Raw genomic sequence first — 23420 nt, 5'->3', positions numbered from 1 at the left:
TTAAAGCCCTAAAGTTTGGTTATGTTTTTTAGAAATATATGGTTTAAAGTCGTAAAGTTTTGTTTGAACCCCTAATTTCTTAGAATTGTATGGTTTAGAGCCCTAAAGTTTGGTTTAAACCCCTAATTGCTTCCAATTTTTTCACAATTTTTTTTCGACCTACAATTACGGGCAACTTCTTCCCGCCGATGTATTCAAATGATACCGCATCCTTTACAAAGCCGTCGACGTGTAAGATAAAAGAAGCTCTTCGTTCTACCGTTCTTCTGTTTACACAAAATTAAACCATTGTCAAAATAACCAATTGAAAAAAAATCATTCCAATTAACAAGTAAAGCAGCCATTTTAGAATTATGCACAACTTCAACCACTACTAAATCTCCATAAAACAACATAAACCATTAGTAAGACAATTCGGACCACTTTTAAACACTCTAGACCACTACTAAGTCATGACAAGGAAATATGAACCACTGCTTACCCTATATAAACCACTTATAAATTCTATAAACCACTGTTAAGCCAATATAAACCACTTATAAACACTCTAAACCATTGGTAATCCTAAATAAACAACTTATAAACACTCTAAAACCACTGGTAAGTCTATATAAACCACTTATAAACACTCTAAACCACTGATAGGGTTATATAAACCACTTATAAACACTATAAACCACTTCTTAGCCTGTATAAACCATGTATAAACACTCTAAACCACTAATAAGCCTACATAAACCACTTATAAACAGTCTAAACCACTGATAGGGTTATATAAACCACTGTTTACCCTATATAAATCAGTTGTAAAAACTCTAAACCACTGATAAACCTATATAAACCACTTACAAACACTATAAACTACTTCTTACCCTGTATAAACCATGTATAAACACTCTAAACCACTGATAAGCCTACATAAACCACTTATAAATAGTCTAAACCACTGATAGGCTTATATAAGCCACTGTTTACCCTATATAAACCAGTTGTAAACACTCTAAACCAATGATAAGCTTATATAAACCACTTATAAACACTATAAACTACTTCTTACCCTGTATAAACCAATGATAAACACTCTAAACCACTGATAAGCCTACATAAACCACTTATAAACACTCTAAATCACTGATAGGCTTATATAAACCACTGTTTACCCTATATAAACCAGTTGTAAACACTCTAAACCACTTATAAGCCTATATAAACCATTTATAAACACTATAAACTACTGCTCACCCTATATAAATCATTTATAAATCCTTATAAACCAATTATAAACACTCTAAACCACTGATAAGCCTTAATAAACCACTAATTACGATTATAAACCACTACGGAGGATTCTTAACCAAAGAAGCTATATAAACCACTTATAAACACCCACTTCAGTACCGGTTTATGGTAGTGAAATACTGGTTAAACTTAAGAAATTAGTGGTTTACAGAAAAATAACAATGATTATAAAGTGTTTAAAGTAATTTAAATAAGATTAAATAGTGATTGAAGGCTTTCTGCAATGGAAGACAGTAGTTTAACATGAAAAACTTTCATTCAAGTTTATAAGCATGCCTTATAATGGAAAGAGAGGGGAGAGAGGTAAAAATACACACCTTTCCATTAAATGGAAGCTTTCTGCAATGGAATGGTGGTTTATAGTGAAGGTTTTTAAGATTTTCAAATCCAATAACGTTTTTTTCCAATATTTGTTGAAAATGGAGGCGTTGTGCAATGCAATGAAGGGTTAGGAAGGCTTTCACATCTAAAAATGAGGTTTTCAACAATAGAATGGAGCTTTTGGCATCTAACAATGGAGGTTTTTGGGTTTCAAAAATGGAGGTTTTTGGGTTTTTCATACGTAAGTTTTTTTGGTAGGTGGGAGGAAGAAGAAGAAGAGGGAAAAAGGTGGGTTTTGAGATTTGTTTTTCTCTAAATGTAATCATTTCAAAAAGGTGATTTGATAGGGAGAGAGAGAGAGAGAGAGAGAGAGAGAGAGAGAGAGAGAGAGAGAGAGAGAGAGAGAGAGGAAAGGGCATTTTAGTCATATGCACTCTTGATTGGTGATTTAGAAAACACCCCTCTTGAAATGTCATAGTCAGTAGAAACCCCTTCTATTTGGTCATTTTCCCTTTTATTTATTTTTGGCGGAAAGTGTTTTGTCGTGTTGCTGGGATTGTCAATGGTCAAGACTTTCTTCTTTGACCTACAGGTTGTGGCCTCGTGGGCTCAAGGCTCAAGCAACCAAAAAAAATATTAAAAAGAGAGAAAGAGACAAAACCTTACGGAGGTGCAGCCATGTCCCGTGCCAATTAAGGGATTTCCTTCTCATGTAAAATGGCTTGAATAGCCTTGAAGCAAGGTTTGATTTGCCCCTTTACCCCACTTCTTAAAAGCCAAGGTCCTGTTTTGATTGTAGGATAGTTTTGGTAAGTCTGAGAAGAAATTTTTCTAAAATTTCAAGCTTTTCCATTGTTTGATTGCACAAGAAAAAAAAAAGTGACTTGACACCACAGTTCGTTTTATTTAGAGGGACCTTTAATTTAGGAAAATGAGATCATCACAAACCAGCCGACCCCAACTAGTTTGGGACAAAGGCTTAGTTGAGTTGAGTTGAGTTGAGATCATAACAACCATGATTTGAAAATATGGACTAACTCAACTTGTTCTGTATGCATTAACCATCTGTTACAATTCCCAAAAAAAAGCTGTCAGCGGCCTTTGATAGGTTGTTAAACCATATAGAGAAAGTTGATTTGTTGCCTATTATCAAAAGTTGGTCGTGCCAATATCATTTGCCATAATTTATTGTCATATCTATGAAATTTACTATTTCCTTCTAAATTGTGGAAACAAAAAAAAATTTAAAATCCTCAATCATTCTTTTTCCTGCAATCCAACGGGGCTTAAGGGATAGTTTGATTGTCACTTAATTTGATTGCAATTGCAAATCAATTTTGTCTTAAAATAGATTTTCAATTAAATAGTTTTATATTTTTGGGTTGAATGGTTCATTTATGCAAAATCTAATTACAGCATTCGGATGATATCTTTTTAATTTCCTCTTCAGATTAAATAAGTGTTAGTTGGTTAATAATTTCATGAACACGATTTGTTACCAAAATGGCTTGGCTAATCCAATAGATATTATATATTAAATTTTACTTTTGAAAATATTTTTGCAACCTAATGAGCCTCACTATTATAATATTATATAGATTTATTAGAAAAATATAATCTCTTTTTCACTAAAGTACCGTCCAAAGACACGTGCTAGGCGAAGAGGTAAATAAAGTTAACAAACTACCAGGCAAAACAAATATTAATAACATGATGAAAAATATCATTTAGGAAAAATTTGTAAAACTTCGATTGCGTGATCGAAACCATAAGCATATGATTCAAGAAATTAAACCCAAGAAGAGAACAGGCATAAATACCTCTGTCCATGGCCCTTTGGCAAAGATGATTTCACATTCTTGACATGATTCTGATCCCTTCTACGAGAATGAAAAATGTATTCCAATGGGAAGAAATAACAACCTTATATGTGACAGCAGAGACCATTCTTGTATTTTATAATAAGTGAAAGAAAAACCCAAGAGTCCACCCATTACAGGCTCTTATTATTCAAATAAGCCCACTAATCTTATTGGGCTTACTTCAGGGTCACACAAATTGCTAACCCATTATCATACCCCTTCCAATATGAACACACGTGGCTGAAGTTTTCAATGCTGAAAACCGTATTAATCACCAACCGTATATGAGCTGATCTAGATTGCTCTTTCTCAATCAAACATTCTCTACAATTCGGTTTCTACAAAAACCAAACCTTGTTCTGTGCAAGTCCATAAAAGTCTTAACAAGGATGGCCCATTATTGGTCAATAAAAAATAGGAGATGATAAATTCGCACCCCCTTTAGGATTAATCACACCCCTTGAATGTGATATGATGTCAAAAAGCATTAAAGTCTATTCATGTTACCTTCCTTTTTGACGCTTTTTGACGTCAAATCACGTTGAAGGGTGCGAATTTATCATCTCCCAAAAAAATTTATATTTATGTTATAGATTGATTTTCTTATGGCCTACATCAATTCTTTGTGGGCTGGACTCTCGTCTGGTGTCGTATTAATTTAATTGGGCAGTCCGATGAAGATAGACAAAGACAAGAATATATTTTGGCGAGTGATAAATCAACCCCCATATATCTTAAATCACCCTTTTAACGGAAATTATTAGCGTGTGAGTTGTACACTTTTACGGTGTTTACCGCCAGATGGCAACTTTGTTCCCATGCCCTAACGTTTTTCATTAGAAGGGGTTGATTTAAGATATATGGCGGTCGATTTATTAGTGCCCAATTTTTTTTAAAGAAAATGAATCTCTTAGATTGGGTTTTTTTAATCTTTTCCCATGAGTGTAGGGATGCAACTCGGGTCGGGTTCAACCCAAAAAAAGGTCAGGTTGGGTTAGGTTCGGGTTTGGGTTGCTTTTCCCAACCCGGGTTGAGTTCAGGTCGGGTTCGGGTTGAGGGACAAATCGATTTGAGTGAAACCCGACATTTTTTTATTTTTTTTAAGCTTAAAAACTTAAGTTGGATAGGGTTGAAGTCGGGTTTAGGTTGGAAAAAAGGGTTCCTCGGGTCAGCTCCAGGTTGGAAAATTGGGTTCCTCAGGTCGGGTCGGGTCGGGTTGGACCCAACCCTACCCAAGTTGCACCATTGAGATGTTTTTTATTATTTCCTTTTTAGTTGCATCCTAGAGTAGTGGTGAATTAAAACTTAGTCAACAACAGGGGACGAGAAAAGCCAAAGTAGTCTCCTCATTGGAAAATGAGACTCCATTTTTATAAGAAGGACAATGGGGGAAAATGTTAAAAACTCCTCTCTAAAATCTAAGACGTGGGGAGCACCTACCTATTCGTCCTTATGCAAGAAAGTCCTTGTCACAGAAAATTTATAAAATGGACCGCCATGGGATAGTCCACTTTGGTGTAAGTATTGTTTGGTTGCACACATTGAGATGAGCTCTGTTGTGGTGGAGAAGCCTCATGTGGTGTTGATACCATTTCCTGCACAAGGCCATATCAACCCCCTTCTGAAACTTGCTAAGCTCCTCCATAATAGAGGCTTCTACATCACCTTCATCAACACTGAGTTCAACCACCAACGACTACTGAAGTCTAGAGGGCCTGATTCTCTCAATGGGTTGGATGATTTCCGGTTCGAGACCATACCAGATGGTCTACCTCCGTCCGATCAAAACGCCACCCAAGATATCACAGCTCTAAGTGATTCCATAGGAAAAAATTTCTTGGTCCCCTTCTGCAACCTTGTAACTAAGCTTAACAACACCAGAAAGAACGTACCTCGAGTCACCCACATAATTTCTGACGGGATTATGAGCTTCACGCTAGACGCTGGAGAGGAGCTTTGCATTCCAGTAATTTTGTTCTGGACTCCAAGCGCTTGCGGTTTCATGGCCTACCTTCATTTTGCTGAGCTCATCAAAAGGGGCCTTACTCCATTGAAAGGTAATCTTAATGATTTTTTGAAAATATTTCCAAATATCTAATGGATCATGATTTACATATGTAAACAAAGTCTATGCGGAGAGCAATTACCCCCTTACATGAATTAGAACTTAATTAAATTTATAATTTTTTGGTAAACAGATGAGAGAGACTTAACGAATGGATATCTCGACACTAGAATTGATTGGATACCAGGGATGAAACATATTCGGTTAAGGGATTTCCCAATTTTTATTCGAACGACGGATCCTGAAGACATCATGCTCGATTCTTTGAACACAGATGCACAAAAAGCTTCCAGAGCGTTGGCAATAATTATAAATACATTCAATGACTTGGAACACAAGGTTCTAGATGTAATCTCTTCCATGGTTCCAAAGATTTACACTATAGGTCCTCTGGCACTTCTATGTAACAAGATACCCGATGGACGGTTGAGATCAATCGGGTCGAATTTGTGGAAAGAAGAGACGGAATGCCTAGAGTGGTTGGATACAAAAGAACCCAACTCAGTGGTTTATGTGAATTTTGGGAGCATCACAGTTATGAGCCCTGAACAATTGAAAGAATTCGCGTGGGGGTTGGCAAATAGCAAGCATTGCTTCTTATGGATCACTAGACCAGATCTTGTGATGGGTGGTTCGACGATTTTGCTTCAAGAATTTATAATTGAGACCAAAGAAAGGGGTCTAGTTGCGGGCTGGTGCCCACAAGAGGAAGTGCTCTCTCACCCTTCTGTTGGAGTATTTCTAACACACTGTGGGTGGAATTCTACACTAGAAAGTATATGCAATGGAGTCCCTGTTCTCTGTTGGCCTTTCTTTTCTGAGCAGCCGATGAACTGTCGATTTGCCTGTACCGAATGGGCGATCGGCATGGAGATTGACAGCAATGTTAAGAGAAGGGAAGTTGAGGGTCTTGTTAGAGAATTGATGGAAGGAGAGAAAGGGAAAGAGATGAGGAACAAGGCCATTGAATGGAAGGAGAGTGCTAGAAAGGCTATTGAACAAGGAGGATCTTCTTTTATGAATTTGGACAAGCTAGTAAAAGATATGCTCTTGGTAGGAAAGGTCAATAAGGTGAATAAGTAGCATATGGAAATTAATTTTTTTACCCCTTTTAGTTTGTCTTTTTCAAGAAATGAAGTATTAATTTTCAAGAATAAGCTACACAAAAGAAGATTATTTGTGCTTATCTCACACGTACTTATAGGTGTGTTTGCTTTTAGAAGACTTCTATTGATGACAGAACTTTAAATCAAAATAAAGGTCAGGCTGCCACAGCTTATGGACTGAAATTTGTGTTTAATTTTGAGTACAATAATTAGTTTTGAACTCATAATTTCAGTAATGAAACCATAAGTCAAATTACCGATTTATATGTATTACTCAGAGTCTCAGAGTGCCAAATCCGAATTTCCAGTAACATGTATTTTTCGTCATAGAATGCAAACTAATGTAGTTAGTAGTTACCTCATGTTGTATACATAATGGACATTAGTACGAGCAATTGACCTATATTTTTTTTTTTGGCCATTGTTGGAGATCTGAAGCAGATGATTCAAATCATTCAAATGCTTGACCCACTATGGGGAGTGCTCGTGCCTCATTGTATTATAATAATGTCATGCCTACAAAGAGGCATGTCCTAGTGAAACGCATAAGAATCATTAACATAGGACCTCCCATGATACCTCTGATTTTGGCTACAAACAATTTTTTTCTCACAAAGAAAAAGTTCTAACCCAGCAATTTTTTCTCACAAAAGAAGATTTGAGTCTGTTACCATCTCATCTCAAGTGATCGAAGTTAGTGCTGTCAATGGATCCAATCTGGATGGGATCTACCTATGGTTGGGTTAGCATCGCTTTGGATCCCAATCGAAGAATTCCTCATAATCTATTATTGGGATTTAGTGGACAAGCTTCCAAATCAGATGGCCATGTGAAAGGGCACTTAGGGCAGACAATTCTATCTAAGCTGACTAGAGCGACTTTTCCATGCCTGTTTTATTGTTTTCCTGTTGTAACACTACATGTTTTTACTTAGTTTTAGGCGTAATTATTTCCTAATTTCTAAAACTTTTTTAACTTAGTTTCAGGGTTATAGTTTTTAGATATTCGAATATTGGAGATTAGGATTTTGGGTATGTGAAGATGGGGATTAGGAGTTGGGATTGTTCTTATGTTCAATCAGGATTGCTTTTATTTTTGCTTTACTATATTGAGCATTTAGGCTGATGTATCTGCTTTTGGGTTCTAGCGAGATTTGATGTTTCTAATGGCAGTTAGTGCTTCTGCCTTTTGTGTTTTCGTTATGTTTTTTGGCAGCCTGAAACCTTCTCATGTGATGGATGTTGCTTAGTTTAAAAGGAACAGATTATTTCAACTGTTATGAGATGAACATCAATCACCACAAAGCTTGTCAACGGGAGATCCTTCTTCCTTTCTCTCCCTTTTATAGATTGCACTCAAACTGTTCCTGTGAGTCAAATCTTTAGTGTTGTTTCTCTGTTCTGCTTTGAGGTCAGTGATTATAAGTTTCAGTTTGTTTTTCCCTAGACCTCAAGACGCTTCTGCTTATAGTCTAGGCACTTTACCGCTATGTCTTCTGGATTAGTTGTTTAAACAACAATTGTAGCCACAGTTTGCATCGCTGTTCTTTAAATGCCACTAGAAAGAATCTACTGGATAGATCATCTTGATCTAAAGATAATAGCCTCATATCTGTCCCTAAGGCTCACTTGAATAGATCATCTTTAATAAGAAGTCAAAGTTTACTTGTGAAATACTGTCCGAATTACTTAAGATTCGAAATTGAAAGTTCCCATTTTTTTAATCAAGGCAGATTTAAGAGCAAAAAGCTTTCAATCTTTTTCTGTGCATCCACTTTCGCTGGCTGAACTTTCATCCTGTTTAGTTTCATTAAGCTCCTTCTGAAGGTTCCTAGTTCCTAGCAAGAACAGTTTATTTCTTTCAATGCCAACAGATGGGGCATGCGATCCACATGTAAAGATCTTAGATCTTGAGCTGAGCAAGCTGTTAACAAAATTGGGCACGACTTTGGCCAATCCTCCAAAGAAATGGAATCTGGTCCAAACATATATGGCATGGTTACTTAGAGAGGCAATTCAAGGGTAATTGATGAATATCCCTCCCAACCAAGCTTAGAATTGAAGATTTGGAGCTGATTTCTTTGTGCATTCAAGAGGTTCTAGATATCCTTCTCTGAGAGCACTGCTGATGCGCGAACAGATACACATCAATCACTATGGCCATAAATATAGTAGATGGGGTGGCCCGGGGAAGAAAAGGGGGCAAATCTATGATTTCCCCTCTTCAACTCAACAAAGCCTTTGTCCCAAACTAGTTGGGGTCGGCTATATGAATCCTTTAGAAAAATTTCATAGAAGGTGAAAGGAATCTACCTGGCTCTAATCCTGGTTCTAGTTGGGTTCTTCTAACGTGGATCATTTTCTTCCATTCTATCCTATCCAAGGCCATGTTCTCTGTTATGTTCCTAGCTATCAAGTCTTTCCTCACTGTTTCTACCTAAGTTGTTTTCTGTCTGCCCCTACCTCTTTTTACTCCATCAATTTGGCACGAGTCGCCTCTTCTCACCAGAGTATCCAAAGGCCTACGTTGGGGTTCCCCGTATTGTGTTGGTCTTTCTTCGCAGAGCAACACACCAATTGCCGATTCGCCTGCACCGAGTGGGGGATCGGCATGGAGATCCACAACGATGTGAAGAGAGAAGAAGTGGAGGGTGTTGTTAGGGAACGGATGCAAGGAGAGAAAGGGAAGATGATGAGAAAAAAGGCCATTGAGTGGAAGGAAGGTACACAAAACGGAGGGTTTTCTTACATGAACATGGAGAAGCTAATCAATGAGATTGTTCTCTTTGGAAGCGGTTCATCGCCCACGGTAAAGAATTAGTGGACCAAAGTTACACGAGAGGATGATATTGACCCTTTTATGATTAGATGTTAAAAGCTATATATCAAGAACTGATTAAAGAGATGTGTAGTTATCAATAAGAACTACAGATACTATTTGTATATGATTGCATAACGGTGCAAGTAACCTTAGTATGGTAATGAAATCACATCTCTTCTATATTTATAAGCTCACATTGTTATGAAAAACCCCCCAATAGCAATCTACAGTTTCAATGGCAAAGCAAAATGAAAGAACCAAACACAAGCAAACGCACAAAGACATAGAGATTTACGTGGTTAAGCAAAAGCCTACATCCACGGCAGAGGCGACGAGAAAATCCACTATAGAAATAGGATATTACGAGGGAAGATCAGCATCTCTCCCAAAAAAACCAAGACCCCTAGTACACCCTTTCCCCCATTTTGCTCTCAACTCTCTTCTCAAAGAATAAGAGAACAAAAAATAAGCCCTAAAACCCCTTTATATAAAGTGTGCCAAAACTTACTTGAATCGGGCCGAAAGCACATAAAATGGGCCGAGCCGAGCGGCAATAAACAGGCCGCATCGTCGGATCGCACAAAATATTTCGGACTCCAACCGGCTCTAACTCAACACTTTTGTATGCTGCCTCACTTAACAAAAGTCAATGTCTTGAATTTTGCCCAATAAACGTGCACAAAGAGGGAAGAACTAAAATGAAAACAACAAGAAAGGGTGTGAGAAATCCTTTTGAGCACTCCCTTCGGCCTATAATTATTTTCTGTCATGCTCTATAGTCACAAAATTCTCCAGATAAATGAAAAGTTTAAAATTAACTGTTCCCAAAAGCTCTCAATAGCTAATCAGAAAAGTGTAAAACAAAGTCAGTGGTCTCATAATCAAAATATGGTCTTGCGTTGCTCATATCCCTAGGAGTGCCAATGATCTAGCAAATCGAGATGATAAAGTACAAGGCTACCAAGAAAGAATAAATACAAAGAATATAAGAGCAGCATCCAATAAGGATTCATAACTTTTTCTTATTAATCTTGTCGGGGTCCTTACCAACTTAAAAAAAAGCATCCAATAAGGAGGAAGGTAATCGAAAGTTTCCAAAACCGTCCTTGGAACTCTCTGCTTGGCGAGTCTATAGGCCTCACTTATTTGTTTTCTTTTACAGATATTATAAGCATCTAACTCCAATCTATTTTTTCAGACTTTTGATATTTTGTTTAAATTAGTCAGGTATTAGCCCATAAATTTTTGTTTCTCTTGGGTTTCTTACGACCTTAGATCTATCAGAGGCTGTTTTACAAATATTATAAGCATCTACCTCGCAATCTAGCTTGCATCACTTCTCTCCCTAGAGATCTTTCATTTAGGGCATGGAAACAGTTGCTTAATGTGGAAAATTAAGGTTGAGGTTAGAATTTCACATGACTTTGATAAAAAGAGGGGAAATTAATTTGTTATAAGTTGGAAAATATAAAGGCACAAGAATGAGGAGGCGGACTCTTTGGCTCGGGTTATGGTTAGTCGCTAGATGCTATCATTCATGGATGGGTTTATATAATTAAGCTGATACGAGACGATATTGTTCATAGATGGACTTATATAAACGGATGAAACATCATTTCCAAGACAATGAAGGTCAAATACTATATGGAGTCAACAATGTCCTCTAACCCTTTCGTGTACAAGGGACCATCATTAGTCAGGGTAGGAATAAAACCATGGCTCAACCCAAATGCTTTAATGTGATCCTTGAGTGATCTCTTGTGCTTGAAATCCGACCCACATCGACAAAGCCAGAGCTTCCCACAGTTCTTCTCATGGGTCCTCCAGTCACCTTTCACCGCCAAGAATTTCCCACATTTTCGACACATGAAGGGCTTCATCCCATGCTTCCTCTTGTAATGTGTTTGCAATGTTCGAAAGTCCTTGAGCGGCTTAGCTCGGGGGTGTTCAATATTGTTCTTACATCCTTCTGTACAACAATAACAAGGGATGCTTAACATGGCTCTTGGCTGAGCTCCCCTCAACGATGCCTGTCCTTTCCGATATTGGGACCCATGACCCCACATGTGCATCTACAGCAGAAAATCGAAAACCACTTAGAATTCAATACAATTAATTAAGAAGTAGAAGAGCTACCATGAATGAGCTCAATAATACCACTAATTTGGTTGATCTTTTAGGCAATCAAGAGCTTCTAGCGGCTTATTTTATATGGGACAATCATTAGCCCTGAAGTGCACTTGTAATCCCTTCTTACTTAATTAAATATTATCTTTACCAAAAAGAAATTATAATAATGATGTGAACTAGACCTGTAAGTTGTTGTAGCGATTGAAGGTCTTGTTGCACAGATGGCAAGAGAAGTGGGTGAAGCCGACGAGTATCTGAGCAGGAGACGGTATCCAATAGCGTGTAGTATCTTCTTCTTCCTCCTCTCTTCCTTTCAATTTTGAACGATGGTTCGAAGAGTTTGGGAGTCCGATATGTAATGCGACCGTAACATCACCATCGTCTTCTTTCCCTGCCTCTTGAAATCCTTGCGTTGGTGAAGATGGTGGGCGAAGCAAGCGGCTAAGTAAGGGTAAGGGTTCAAGCGAGTGTTGGGTCATGGAAGAGGGGGGACACAGTGACTTGATCACCAGCTGGTCATGTGACTCAACCAGTTGGTCTGTAGCTCAGGACTCCATTCTCTGTCTTTGTAAAAGAAGAGTAGATTTGATAACAGTGGGGGCATGTGACCTTTTGGCTAGCTCTTATAAATAATGGTGAGGGGAACTCCATGCTATCTCTCTTTTGACACTGATATCTCGCAAGGAATATGGTAAACGAGAAATATGTGCAACTTTGATAATCATTTCATGATACTTAAGTGATATTTTTATGATTTATTCCATGTAATTTGGTGGCTATTTATGACAAGATAATAAGAAATGAGACAATCTCTTCTTGACCAAGGAAACGACCTTGACTCAATGCACATGTGGCACATTTTATTGGTGATGATGAGACACCAGAGGGTGACCAATTGGTTCAAAGTCTGACTCCGAATGAAGATCTCAAGTGTTAGAATACATTGGATCCTCTGAGATCTGACCGTTGGATCGTTCAGTGCTAGATTAAGCAAGTACTATTGATTAAGATACTAATCTAGATTAAGATAATCTTCATTTAGATTTTCCTATGTTTGTCCCTTCATTGTTCTATATAAACACGCATTAGGGCTCTTTGTAATATCACCAAGATTAACAAAGGTCATTTTTTCAGGTACACGCACATTAGTGCATATATTTGGTAAATATATAGTGGGGTCATATTATTCGATGATCCAAACCATTCATTTATTGGGCTACACTGTAAATCGGCCATTCTCCGAAAATCATCTCTATAGGATGGATTATCCTAACCCTGCAATATCTATACGAATAAACATCTACGTAACAGAAAGCTGGAATCATCCTATGGAGATTATTTTCATGCATGCCCTATTTACGCCCAACAGATGAACGGTTTGGATCATTTGGGATGAGCTAGGGTTTTGTGACCCACTTTCGCCCTATTGGAAAGAGCTTGAAAATGCCGATAATATAAATATGATATACTGTGATTATGTCGTGAGATTTTGGGTATTTCTAACTAAGTTGGGAGCTGGAGAATGTGTTGGTTGAGGAAGAACCACCCTCGCTTATAATGTAATCAATTTCCTCTGCTACTATCTGTTGCCTGATTTTGGGAGGAGAAAGCTAAGCACTTTAAATCTGTGGGCCCAACGGCTTGAACAATTAGCAAGGACCCACAACAGAAACAAGGGTAGATGGAGGCAACGTTTCTTAATTCTTATGGTGTATTGTTCTCATTTCAACCACTTTTGCCTTGATTGGAAGGAGAATTATCTCTACCAACTGTGAAGACAGAGGATGCATATACACCCTTTAAATGCCAATACACAGGCTGTTAGGATTAAATCCCGATCATAGGTGACTTTGGCAAAATTAAAGGCCGAGATCAATTCTTGTTAAGTGAGAACCCCATCTTCCTTGGCTCGTGATGTGAGAAGAACCCCACCATACTAGGGAGAATCGTTCAAGCTCTCCGTGTTTGCATAAATAGGGTCTGGCCTAAGTTGGACGGCCCAACTCCTCATTATTTCTCCACACATAGAGATTTTTAGTAACAATAGCTGTAGTTAGTTCTAATCCGGTGATAATATTTGGGAAATGATACCACTAGAGTTCAATTCCTATCATAAAGGGAAATGATAAATGCGCCCCCTTTTCATCACTTGGGACACCTGCTGCATTGTACATGGCAATGGGTAACTTCATTCCTTCAAATGTGAAGTACATCAGCCCCTTTGCAGTCATAGATGCACCGTAGCAGCTATCACAAGTAATGGAAAGGGGCGCATTTATCATTTCCCATCATAAAGGGTCCCTTATTCGAGAGGTAATGGATCATTCATCAGTAAGTGTAACGTAGGATCTAATCACCATGATCGGAGACAACTTTCCATATATTACTCTGTGATGCCATATCTTTTGTTCCAAATGTTGTTCAATTTCAATGCACACATCTAAGATGACCTAAACAAATATAACAAGTTATTATTATAAATCATTAATGATGATTAACCTCCCTCTTATGAATCAATTTGTGGAACATCTTTGAAGGGTCATAGTCGAAGAATATAAAATGAAAGCGAAAAAGGGGAAAACTAGAAAAAGAAAGCAGTTAAGGGGTTGATTAATGTCCATCTCAATCCGCCGTAACACTAGAACAATTTCCCCCTCGAAGCAGTAATCGTCCCATTGCGTAGCATTCCGCAGTGGGGCGAGAAAAAAAAAATAGTGTTGTTGATGAATGTATCCTTATGTCTGGATTGTACAAATCGACAATTGCCAAGCAGAGTCTCCCTATTGCTGCAATCAATCTCTTTCAAGTTATCGCACTCTCCGTAACAGCACCAGTTGTTGCCAGGGCTTGTTGGAGAGTTTGTGAGTCTGATGCATGCGAACCTGATAGAATGTCAATTGTATAAATAAGAAAAGAAAAGGGAAACTTTGAATTTAACAAAAAAAAATAAATTTAATAATAACCTCCGTTGTTATTTTACTGATTAAGGTATTTAATAAAATTTTCTTGTATAGAAATGAAAGAGCGATAAAGATTTTTAATATACAAGGTATTTACTACGTAAATGAAACTTTGCATTTATAAGGATTTAAATAGCCTTGGAGGACATAAGTTTTCCCATAATATATAGTTTAGATTGGAAAAAAGAATAATCAAATTCATAAAAAATACATAATTATTTAGGCCATTTTCGTTTTAGATTTGCCAACCGATTGTGCCCCAAACCGATTATTGAAGTTAGAATTAATCGTAATTTCGACAGCAATGTGGGGTTTACAATCGGTTGTCACAGTCTAAAACTAAGTAACAAACAGGGGCCTTAGTGTACAGAAATAGATTGATGTAGGTGTGGGGATTTGGGAGGGCTGAAAACCTAGCCTAATTATTGGATTTGTACAACCTTGTTTTGAAGGCTTACATTATGGGCCGGACTATAGCCCATTAAAATTTTAAGAACGACACCAGAACAACTTGCTCTTGTTCAACCTTGTTTCACCGGCTTACATAATGGGCCTTACTATGTCCCATTTAAATTTTAAGAATGACACCCGTACAATTTGGTCTTGTTCAACCTTGTTTTGCATGCTTACATAATGGGCCCGACTATAGCCCATTAAAATTTTAAGAATGACACTCGAACAAGCTCGATACCCAGCGGAAGTCCTAAAAAACCATAGAAAGCCCACAAGTGGCCCATATCATTTGTAGCCTTTTTCCAATTGGGAAATGATAGGAAGAGAAGCTTGTGCTAGTACTAACCCAAACAGCTCTCCTGACATCGCCACGTATATCAAAATTGTATATGTTTGTCCTTTAGTAAAGAAGTAAGGGTATTCTTGTCCAACAACTGTCACTAATTTTAGATTGATTTGATGTCTCTCTGTAAGTTTGCTGGATTTCTGTCTATGTAAGCTCTTTGACCCCAGCCCCAGGGCTTAACTTGCTCCCCTTGTACTTATTGTCCTACTTTTCCGGTATATCTGGTGGCGGTCTTGCCTAACCCCAGCTTAATCATCAAAAAAAAAAAAAACTGTCACTAATGCATAGTCGGTTGTGTAGTAAGGAAGCAAGTCAGGCCGGGTTGAGACTAACCCTACCCCGAACTGAGGTAGCAGTCCCTCAGCCCTAACCTGAGCCAGCTTGAGCCTTGGGTCAACTCTAACCTAACACCCGTCAAAATCTCTCCACCCTAACCCTAACCTACTCCGTCTTTTACTAATTGGGTGGGTTGAGTGGGGATGGATTTGGGTTCGCTGCGACAGAAAGAATGAATAAAAAAAGAAAACATAGCCCTGAGATTTTGAAAATCATGATAAAATTAGAGGATGGAGCTGTGTTCTCATCAAGTCGGGTTGACGAAGACTCCAATCCTACGCCAACCCAAAATCAAAGCAGGCTTTTTCCAACCCTAACCCAACCCAACCCAACCCAAGGAAATGCCAGCCCAACCCGAGCCAAAATCCAGTTAAACCCATTGGGTTCAGGTTGAGCCCAACCCAAGTTGCACCCCTAGGGTGTAGATTATTAAGCAGGCTGTTGGCACTAGACATGTCTTCGTAGCAGCTTTCCACTTAATTTATAATCAATATATAGATAAGAACCAATAAGTGAATTTTTTGGATAACTGAACTAGTGGTCTTCTCTTCTCCTGTACTTTTTCTTGCACTTAATTTTTCTTTAGAAAATACATCCAACCAAAGTTGCCGAACACACTTTGGGGAGTGGGAAATGCATTTCGGAAACTTTTCTGAAAATTGCAAAAAAATAAATAAATAAATTGGTAAAACGTTTCCGAACGCATGGAAAACCTATGGGAAACATGTGTGAAACATACGAGAAACGTATGCGAAACACAAGAAAAGCATGTTAAATCCATTTGAAACATAAAAAAATTTGCTAAAAAATACGTAAAGAACACACACACATGCTTCTAATTTAAATAAAAACTATGAAAAAAAAGTTATAAATACATGTATTTGTGCTTCAAAGTACGAATAAATTTGGAATTTGTTAATTCCAAATCTACAAATACACACAAGAATATATAAAACCTTACGGGAATAGAATTTAGAAGACAAAAATCTGATAATAAGATAAAGAATAAGTAAAATAAAAACAAAAACATATTACGCGTATTTCTCTCACATATTTATCTAGTGATTTCCTTGTGCTTCATATATATGTGTGGTTTCCTCCTTAATGTTTCAATCATTTCTAAAACATTTTTAATGCGTTCACATCTCGTGATTTCTTATCACTTCCCCGCTTCACGTTTCCCATCTATTTTTCGACTTGTTTCCCGCTTCCGTTTTACTTTTTGCTTCCCGGATTCATTTTTCAACTTGATTATTATGCATCAAACACATTATAAAAGAAATTATATGAAAAACGTACCAGGTACAGAAACCGGTTGCCTTATTTGTACGGGAGGTGGGAATGTGTATGACCGCAAAGATTGGGTGACTGAGCCCTCCCCTTGCAAAGGATACTGCACATAAGGAGGCACTCGGTAAGGATGAGCTTGGGAGGCTGAAAAACTCGCTCCGGAAGTCTCCATGGAGTACCCAACATGGCCGTAATGGTAAGGCGAGGCTATGGCGGACGACGACGGCATGTACATTTGATGGTAGTACTGCTGTGGAAGATGCGGATTATAGACATTCTGTCATGTGTGAACATGCATTACACCATGGGAAGAATCGCAAGGCCAATAAAATTTCAATAAGGCTCAATTTCTTTCGACATAAAATCGGCATGAAACAATTTTATGCTCATCTTTTCTTAAACATAAGATTAGTTAGGAGAAAATACAAATTAAAGGAGTGGAAATATCGTTTACCTTAAACATAAGATTACTTACTTGGTGATATCCGAATTCGGGTGTATACGTAGCATAGCTGCGAATGGAAATAAGATGTGCATAAGCGGATTGGATACATATGCATAATGGTTACGTATAGGGAACTCTGGCCCCACCAATCAAGTTGAACAAAGAACGATGCTAGCCATTCGATCAATGGACTTTTACAATTAGATCGTGAACCATCCAGCCGTTGTTTTCCATTAAATTGTGGGCCATTGATTGCACGACTAGGATTCCTCCTGTCTTGATGGTTTTCTCAAGACCAGTGTATAACACTTATTAAGAATTAATAAAATTTCCTGGTCCAACCAGGGCCTCAGTGCACAATTCCGGGTTAAAAAAGTGAATTCTTTTACATTAATTGAGACACTTTGATTGGTGGGTTGGGTTGCTGACAGATGTGCCACATGCTGTCACCCTACCCTACTCTATATGTGTGTCACATGCAACCAACTTTAGACCCTCCTCTATTGGGTTCACCATAAATGTACTAGTGCCTACAAATAGTAGGTATCGAATAAATCTCATCTAGGTTGAAAAGGGTTTTTTCTATGCATGTGGTGTGGGAATTTATAAGAGGGTTTCATAATTGTAAATTTCTCTATGATCTTTAATAATTTTATGCATGTAATTTCTCTATAGTTGTTATATAGCTTAGAGATGATTGTTTTAAAATTTTAAGCTCTACTTCTATTTTAATTCATAAAAATTTAGTCATGAAGAGCCTATTTTCCCTCTAATAATTTTTTTTTATACAGATCCTCAGCCAATTGAGCTACAGGCCCAACTTAATACATGGCGGGTATTACCTGTAAATCACCACATAGGTGGCATTTCAGGGCTCTGAAATCGGTTTTGCAAAATTGCTATGCATTATTTTCCCAAGCTTTTAGCCATATCATGCACATGGAGACTGACATGAACCATTCGCAAATGGACGATCCACATTTATTACCCATATGTAGCTCCAGAACTAACCACTTTAGCCATGTCTTCATTAAATAGGTATATGGGATTTGCTAGGCAATTTCTGCACATCCACATTTATTAGCCATATGTAAGCTCAAAAACTAACCAGTTTAACCATGTCTTAATTATATAGATATATGGGATTTGCTAAAGCCATTCGTGGCTCACTTTTGCATGCTAACTTTTTAGCAGATTTTGTCTTATTTATTTAATTCATTTGAGGTGGATGCTCTCTCCTGCAAAAGTGAGTAGCATCTCCCTAGATATATTGATTTCACTATTTTTGTTTGGTAAGAAAAATTTAATGCATGGGGATCATCAACTTGGTGTATCATCTCTTAGATTGGAGATGCCCGAAAATCACACTGATCTACAGACCATCACCATTCAATTAGTTCCCTACTTTAAGGATCCTTGTCATAAGCTTTGTTTTGAACGAAAATCACTAAGTTCCATTGCATGGCTTAACTACCGATTCTGACATTTTCTAGTAAAAAGATAAAATACTCACCCATAAGGATAGATGACTGGAGGAATAGGAGGAGGATGCGGTGGTGCTGGTGCTGCCTGAATTCTATTGTATGAATTCGCAGCTTGAGTGTTTCCTCCATGATATGGATTCCCTCCTTCACTCCGTCCTACATAACGTATACAAATCTAAGTCACTGATTTTCAAAATTTTATTACTATAAATCCCCAATTCATTATAATCTCAACCTCGTGGTGGTAAAGGCCGAGACCTCCCCAAAGAAGCAATATTACAATTCGCCCTTCTCCCATCTATTACAGGGTTGGGATCCACACACGCCCTCCTTGCTGAATCCGGATCGCGAAAAGTCACCTACCCATATCAAAATTCAATTCCCAATTCACCAAAATCGAGAGAGAAAGACAAAAATATAGAAAAAGAGAGAGAGATCTAACTCACAAATCCGTATCCTTTAGATCGTCCGGTGTTCTTATCGGTGATGATCACAGCCTCTAGAATTTCTCCAAACTGTTCGAAATATCTTCTCATTTTCTCACTGGGTGTTTCCCACGCCAAACCCCCAACAAAGACTTTGGTGAACGTCGTATCACCGAACTGCGATCGGTAGTGCTGATTAGCCATGAGAGACCTTAATTATGAGCCTCTTTTGTTCTTTATTTTATCTTTTTGCCTCCGCTGCTAGACAAGAAGAACCTTCAGGTTTTTGGACTGCATCACCTTAAATAATCAAAAGAAGAAATGGGTTCTTCTCATTCGCACCCAAAACTCTTTCTTCTCTTCTCTTCCTTTCTTCTTCTTCTTCCTTTGCCTTTGCATCGCCCTCCATACTCCTCTACGTATAATAGAAAGAGAAGAGAAAAGGAAAGAGAAGGGATTGAGAAAAGAAGAGATTTGTTGGACTATGGTTAGAAATAGGAAAGGAGTTTAAAAAAAGGTTTTAGATTGGAGGGAGATCCGACAACGTCAAAGGGTTCTTTGCTGTCTAAGAGGTTTTGGATATCGAATGACAGCTGCAACTCAGTTTTCTCTCCCTGTACACGCTTTCTCTCCCGGTACTCCCTCTTTCTATTGCTTTCCCTTTATCTTCTCTCTGCTATTTGCTTGTAACAGATGTGACTTTTTTCTTTAATCTCTCCTAAAATTCTTCTTCCTTCTTCCCAAACTACCCATGATAGTCTAATTACTGACTGCGTTGTCACGATTAAGCCATGTTTTATTCTAGGATTTTCTTAAGGGAAATGATATTTACGCCCCTTTTATCACCACCGAAACCCATTTGCCAGTGTACTTTGCAATCAAAGCCATTGGATTTTTCTGACATAAAGTACATTAGCCCCCTTTTTGCCATTGATACACTGACGCTGGGTGTCCTGGTGATCAAAAGGGGCGTAAATAGCTAATTTGCCAATAAGCTATTTTCATTTAGAGGAATGATAGATGCCAAGGTGGCCTTGAATAAAGAGCCGGAAAAGGGCCCTTTATTGGATCCAAGTCATTTTCGGTAATGTTTTAGAATCGGTTGAAAACGTAAATTCGGTTGCACTTGATGGCGTGGATCCAATCAAGGGCCCTTTTCTCGCTCTCTTTGCAAGGCCGCCCTTGCATCTATCATTCCTCAATAAAAAAGAAGAATAGAGTTTAATGGATGTCAACATAATTAAGTAGGGTGTATGAGCTTAATGAATATATGCTGTTAAATATTTTATAGACTTGGGCCGGGATTTATTGGAAAAAAATCCGTTAATTCAATGGTGAAGGGAGCATAAGGAAAAAGAATTTCCGGACTACGGAATTATTTGGAAACAAGTGTGTCCATGGTTTCAACAATGGTAGGGGGGCCACGAAAATGGAACTATCGAAAAGAAACATCCAAAATAGGAAAATTAGCAGAATCAATCCAACATTTTTTCCTTTTGTTAATTATTTTATGTGTTGGGTGAGATTTTTGTATGTGCTCCTGGGAAACCATCTGGCCATTCAGCAAGTTCCTTTCATTAAAAAGCTTCTCAGTCCTCTAACAAACCCCTAACATGGTATTAAGGGCCCTGTGTTCTCAATTGGCAAAGCCTAGAAGCCATCTATGAAGCCAAATTAACGAGGGGGAAAGAGACGGGACTTGGACATCGCATATGCCTTAGAAAATAGGCCTAAATTGAAGATCCCCGAGCCAATTAGTAAAACTTCGGTAGTTGGGGTATGATTAATATTTGGATGACAAAATTGACATTTTGATTATTGTAAAGGACAATTAAGTCATTTTGGTAGATCTTCATGGTCACTCATGTACCGGGTCGTTTTCTAAACTAATGCCAGCGTTAGAGACGAGGAGAGACAGCTAATATTATGACCCTGTGAAAGTCCGTGAACTGGCAGCCCTCCACGTGGGGTCATGCCACTCCTTGACATATATATGAGCTGGATTTTCATCTACTTTTACACCTAGTCTTCTGTATTCTGGCCCCCACCCCCACGCCTGCAGTCTTTTGTACCTGAACATGAACATGAGCCTTTGATTGGTTACAAACTACGGGTGCAACTCGGGCAGGTGCCAACCCTAGCCCAACCTGAGATAGCATTCCCTCAACCCTAACCTAACCCAACCCAACCTGAGTCTCGGGTTGAGGACGATCAACCCAAACAAAACCCGCGCCCCTAAATCTCTCATCCTCAACCCAAACCATCTAACCCGAAATTGGGTCGGGTTGAGTCGGATTGGGTTCGGGTTCACCTAAGGTGAAACAGAAAAATATATACAAGAAAAAAAAAAACATAACCCAAAGAAAATCAAGATAGATTTAGAGGATCAAGGTTCGAGTCGAGTCAGGTTGCCAAGGCCTCAACCCTAACCCAATATGAAATTAAATCAAGCTGGCTTTTCCCAACCCAACATGAGGAAATGCCAACCCGACCCCAACCAAAATCGGTCTGACCAGACGGGTACAGGTAGAGCCCAAGCAAGTTGCACCCCTATTACAAACACTCCTTTCAAAAAAGAAAGAAAGAAAGAAAGAAAAATGAAAGCTACTGGCACTACCATGTTTTGATAATTGTACAAACTTACATTGTCTTTTCTTTCTTAATTGGCTTTCGTTAGCTTTTTGGGAATTGAAATAACCATTGACAGCTCATTAAATAATAAAAGAAAATATGAGATAGTGCAATTATCAAAAACCAAAACTTGTCCTCTCTTTTTTAATTGGCATTTGATAGTTTTTTGGGAATTGAAACAACCTTTGACAGCTCAATAATTAATAAAAGAAAATATGAGATTGTGCAATTATCAAAACATATTAGTGCCAATATCAATGGCGAAAAAAGAAGGGAAATGTTATCGGCACTACTGTATTTTGAACACGGCACTCCTCACTTTATTAAAAATGCAGTATGGTCCGCACCATAGGGTGATCCAAACCGTCCATTAGATGGGCCACAGCCTAAATAGGTTGTGCCCCAAAAATTATTTCCATAGGTTGATCGTAACCCTCCGATCTATAGACGGCTTTACATGTAGGAACCAAAAGTAAAATGAAATAAACAAACAAATATCCCCACAGGCCACAGCCAGGCCTACCTTTAGGTGATCTAAACCATTTATTTATTGGGCTCCGATATAGATAGGTTGTACCCCGAAAATAGTTTTCATAAGATGATCCTAACCATCCAATTTGTTGCTTATTTCATTTGTATTCTTTCAATCCCTTCCTATGTACCAAATTCTTATAAAAAGTTCTGTATGCTGGCAATCAGTTTGGCACGTGGGGTCATCATGAATGCATGATGTTGCACGAGGGGAGGACATATGTGATGCATGTGGAGGTGTTGATGGTGTAGGGTTGTGTGATGGATGAGTTCGTGGGTGGATGAGGGTTAATTTGCACTCGGATATCGTGGTGATAATTTCAGGGAGATGATAGATTCGCCCCGATGTAGGATAATTCGCACCTCTTATAATTAAACTACTGGGCGTGCGAATTTATCATCACCCTAATTTTAAAGCATAGTTTAGGTTCGGCTCTATGACAATTTGTTTAGACTTGCTATCATCTCTTTACGTCAACCTTTGTCGTGAACCCTTTTCCATAGACAAAATATTACCACAACAAAGTTGGTGAACAATGGTTGAAATAATCACAAGAACAGCTTATCCGTACATATTTCTATCCCCGTGGTGAAAAGTCCCACTATAGATAGAGTGCTGCTATGGAGACCAAGAATCGAACCGGGAGTGGATCCAAACAAATCCCACATGCCATGGCGGGGGGTTGGTTTTGCCATTTCAACGGATTAAAAGAAAAAAATCAAGGGGTGAGATTGGGATTAGCCAATTTGCTCGGTTCCACACTCAGTCTCCTACTCGGTTAATTACCATGTCATTATTCCTATGGGGATTTGAGATACCCACGCAAATTGCACCCTTTTGTATAACATAAGTGCTTAAGTCACTGGTTGGTGGCCTCCAAATGGAATACTGAAAAATAAAAAGTACATCTTAATA

The 23420-nt window shown here is 38.3% G+C and overlaps 3 protein-coding genes across 4 annotated transcripts; 1 reads left to right on the top strand and 2 right to left on the bottom strand.

Moving 5' to 3' along the window:
- The first annotated feature begins 3266 nt into the window (after nucleotides 1-3266).
- Nucleotides 3267-6847, top strand: LOC143849056 (7-deoxyloganetin glucosyltransferase-like). The gene is made up of 2 exons (XM_077358104.1): nucleotides 3267-5539; nucleotides 5681-6847. Exons 1-2 carry the CDS (start codon nucleotides 5029-5031, stop codon nucleotides 6628-6630), a joined length of 1461 nt encoding a protein of 486 aa, XP_077214219.1. The 5' UTR covers nucleotides 3267-5028; the 3' UTR covers nucleotides 6631-6847.
- Nucleotides 6848-11055: 4208 nt separating this feature from the next.
- LOC143849124 (protein TRANSPARENT TESTA 1-like) lies at nucleotides 11056-12185 on the bottom strand. The gene is made up of 2 exons (XM_077358172.1): nucleotides 11786-12185; nucleotides 11056-11545 (listed from the first exon to the last, which is right to left on the bottom strand). Exons 1-2 carry the CDS (start codon nucleotides 12080-12082, stop codon nucleotides 11114-11116), a joined length of 729 nt encoding a protein of 242 aa, XP_077214287.1. The 5' UTR covers nucleotides 12083-12185; the 3' UTR covers nucleotides 11056-11113.
- Nucleotides 12186-14054: 1869 nt separating this feature from the next.
- Nucleotides 14055-20043, bottom strand: LOC143848975 (uncharacterized). 2 transcript variants are annotated; one of them, XM_077358012.1, is made up of 6 exons: nucleotides 19364-20043; nucleotides 19153-19276; nucleotides 18947-19073; nucleotides 17443-17500; nucleotides 16998-17265; nucleotides 14055-14485 (listed from the first exon to the last, which is right to left on the bottom strand). In XM_077358012.1, exons 1-6 carry the CDS (start codon nucleotides 19544-19546, stop codon nucleotides 14406-14408), a joined length of 840 nt encoding a protein of 279 aa, XP_077214127.1. In that variant the 5' UTR covers nucleotides 19547-20043; the 3' UTR covers nucleotides 14055-14405. The 2 variants fall into 2 exon arrangements, with proteins under 2 accessions (XP_077214127.1, XP_077214128.1); XM_077358013.1 differs by having other exon boundaries at nucleotides 17464-17500; nucleotides 19364-20035.
- Between the last annotated feature and the right edge of the window lie 3377 nt (nucleotides 20044-23420).

This window comes from Tasmannia lanceolata, unplaced genomic scaffold, assembly GCF_043159265.1.
Source record: "Tasmannia lanceolata isolate RefF3 unplaced genomic scaffold, GAP_Taslan_0.1 ptg000016l, whole genome shotgun sequence".
Classification (NCBI taxonomy): Eukaryota; Viridiplantae; Streptophyta; class Magnoliopsida; order Canellales; family Winteraceae; genus Tasmannia; species Tasmannia lanceolata.
The sequence above is the reverse complement of the archived record's forward strand: the minus strand, read 5'-3'. Positions and strand labels throughout refer to the sequence as shown.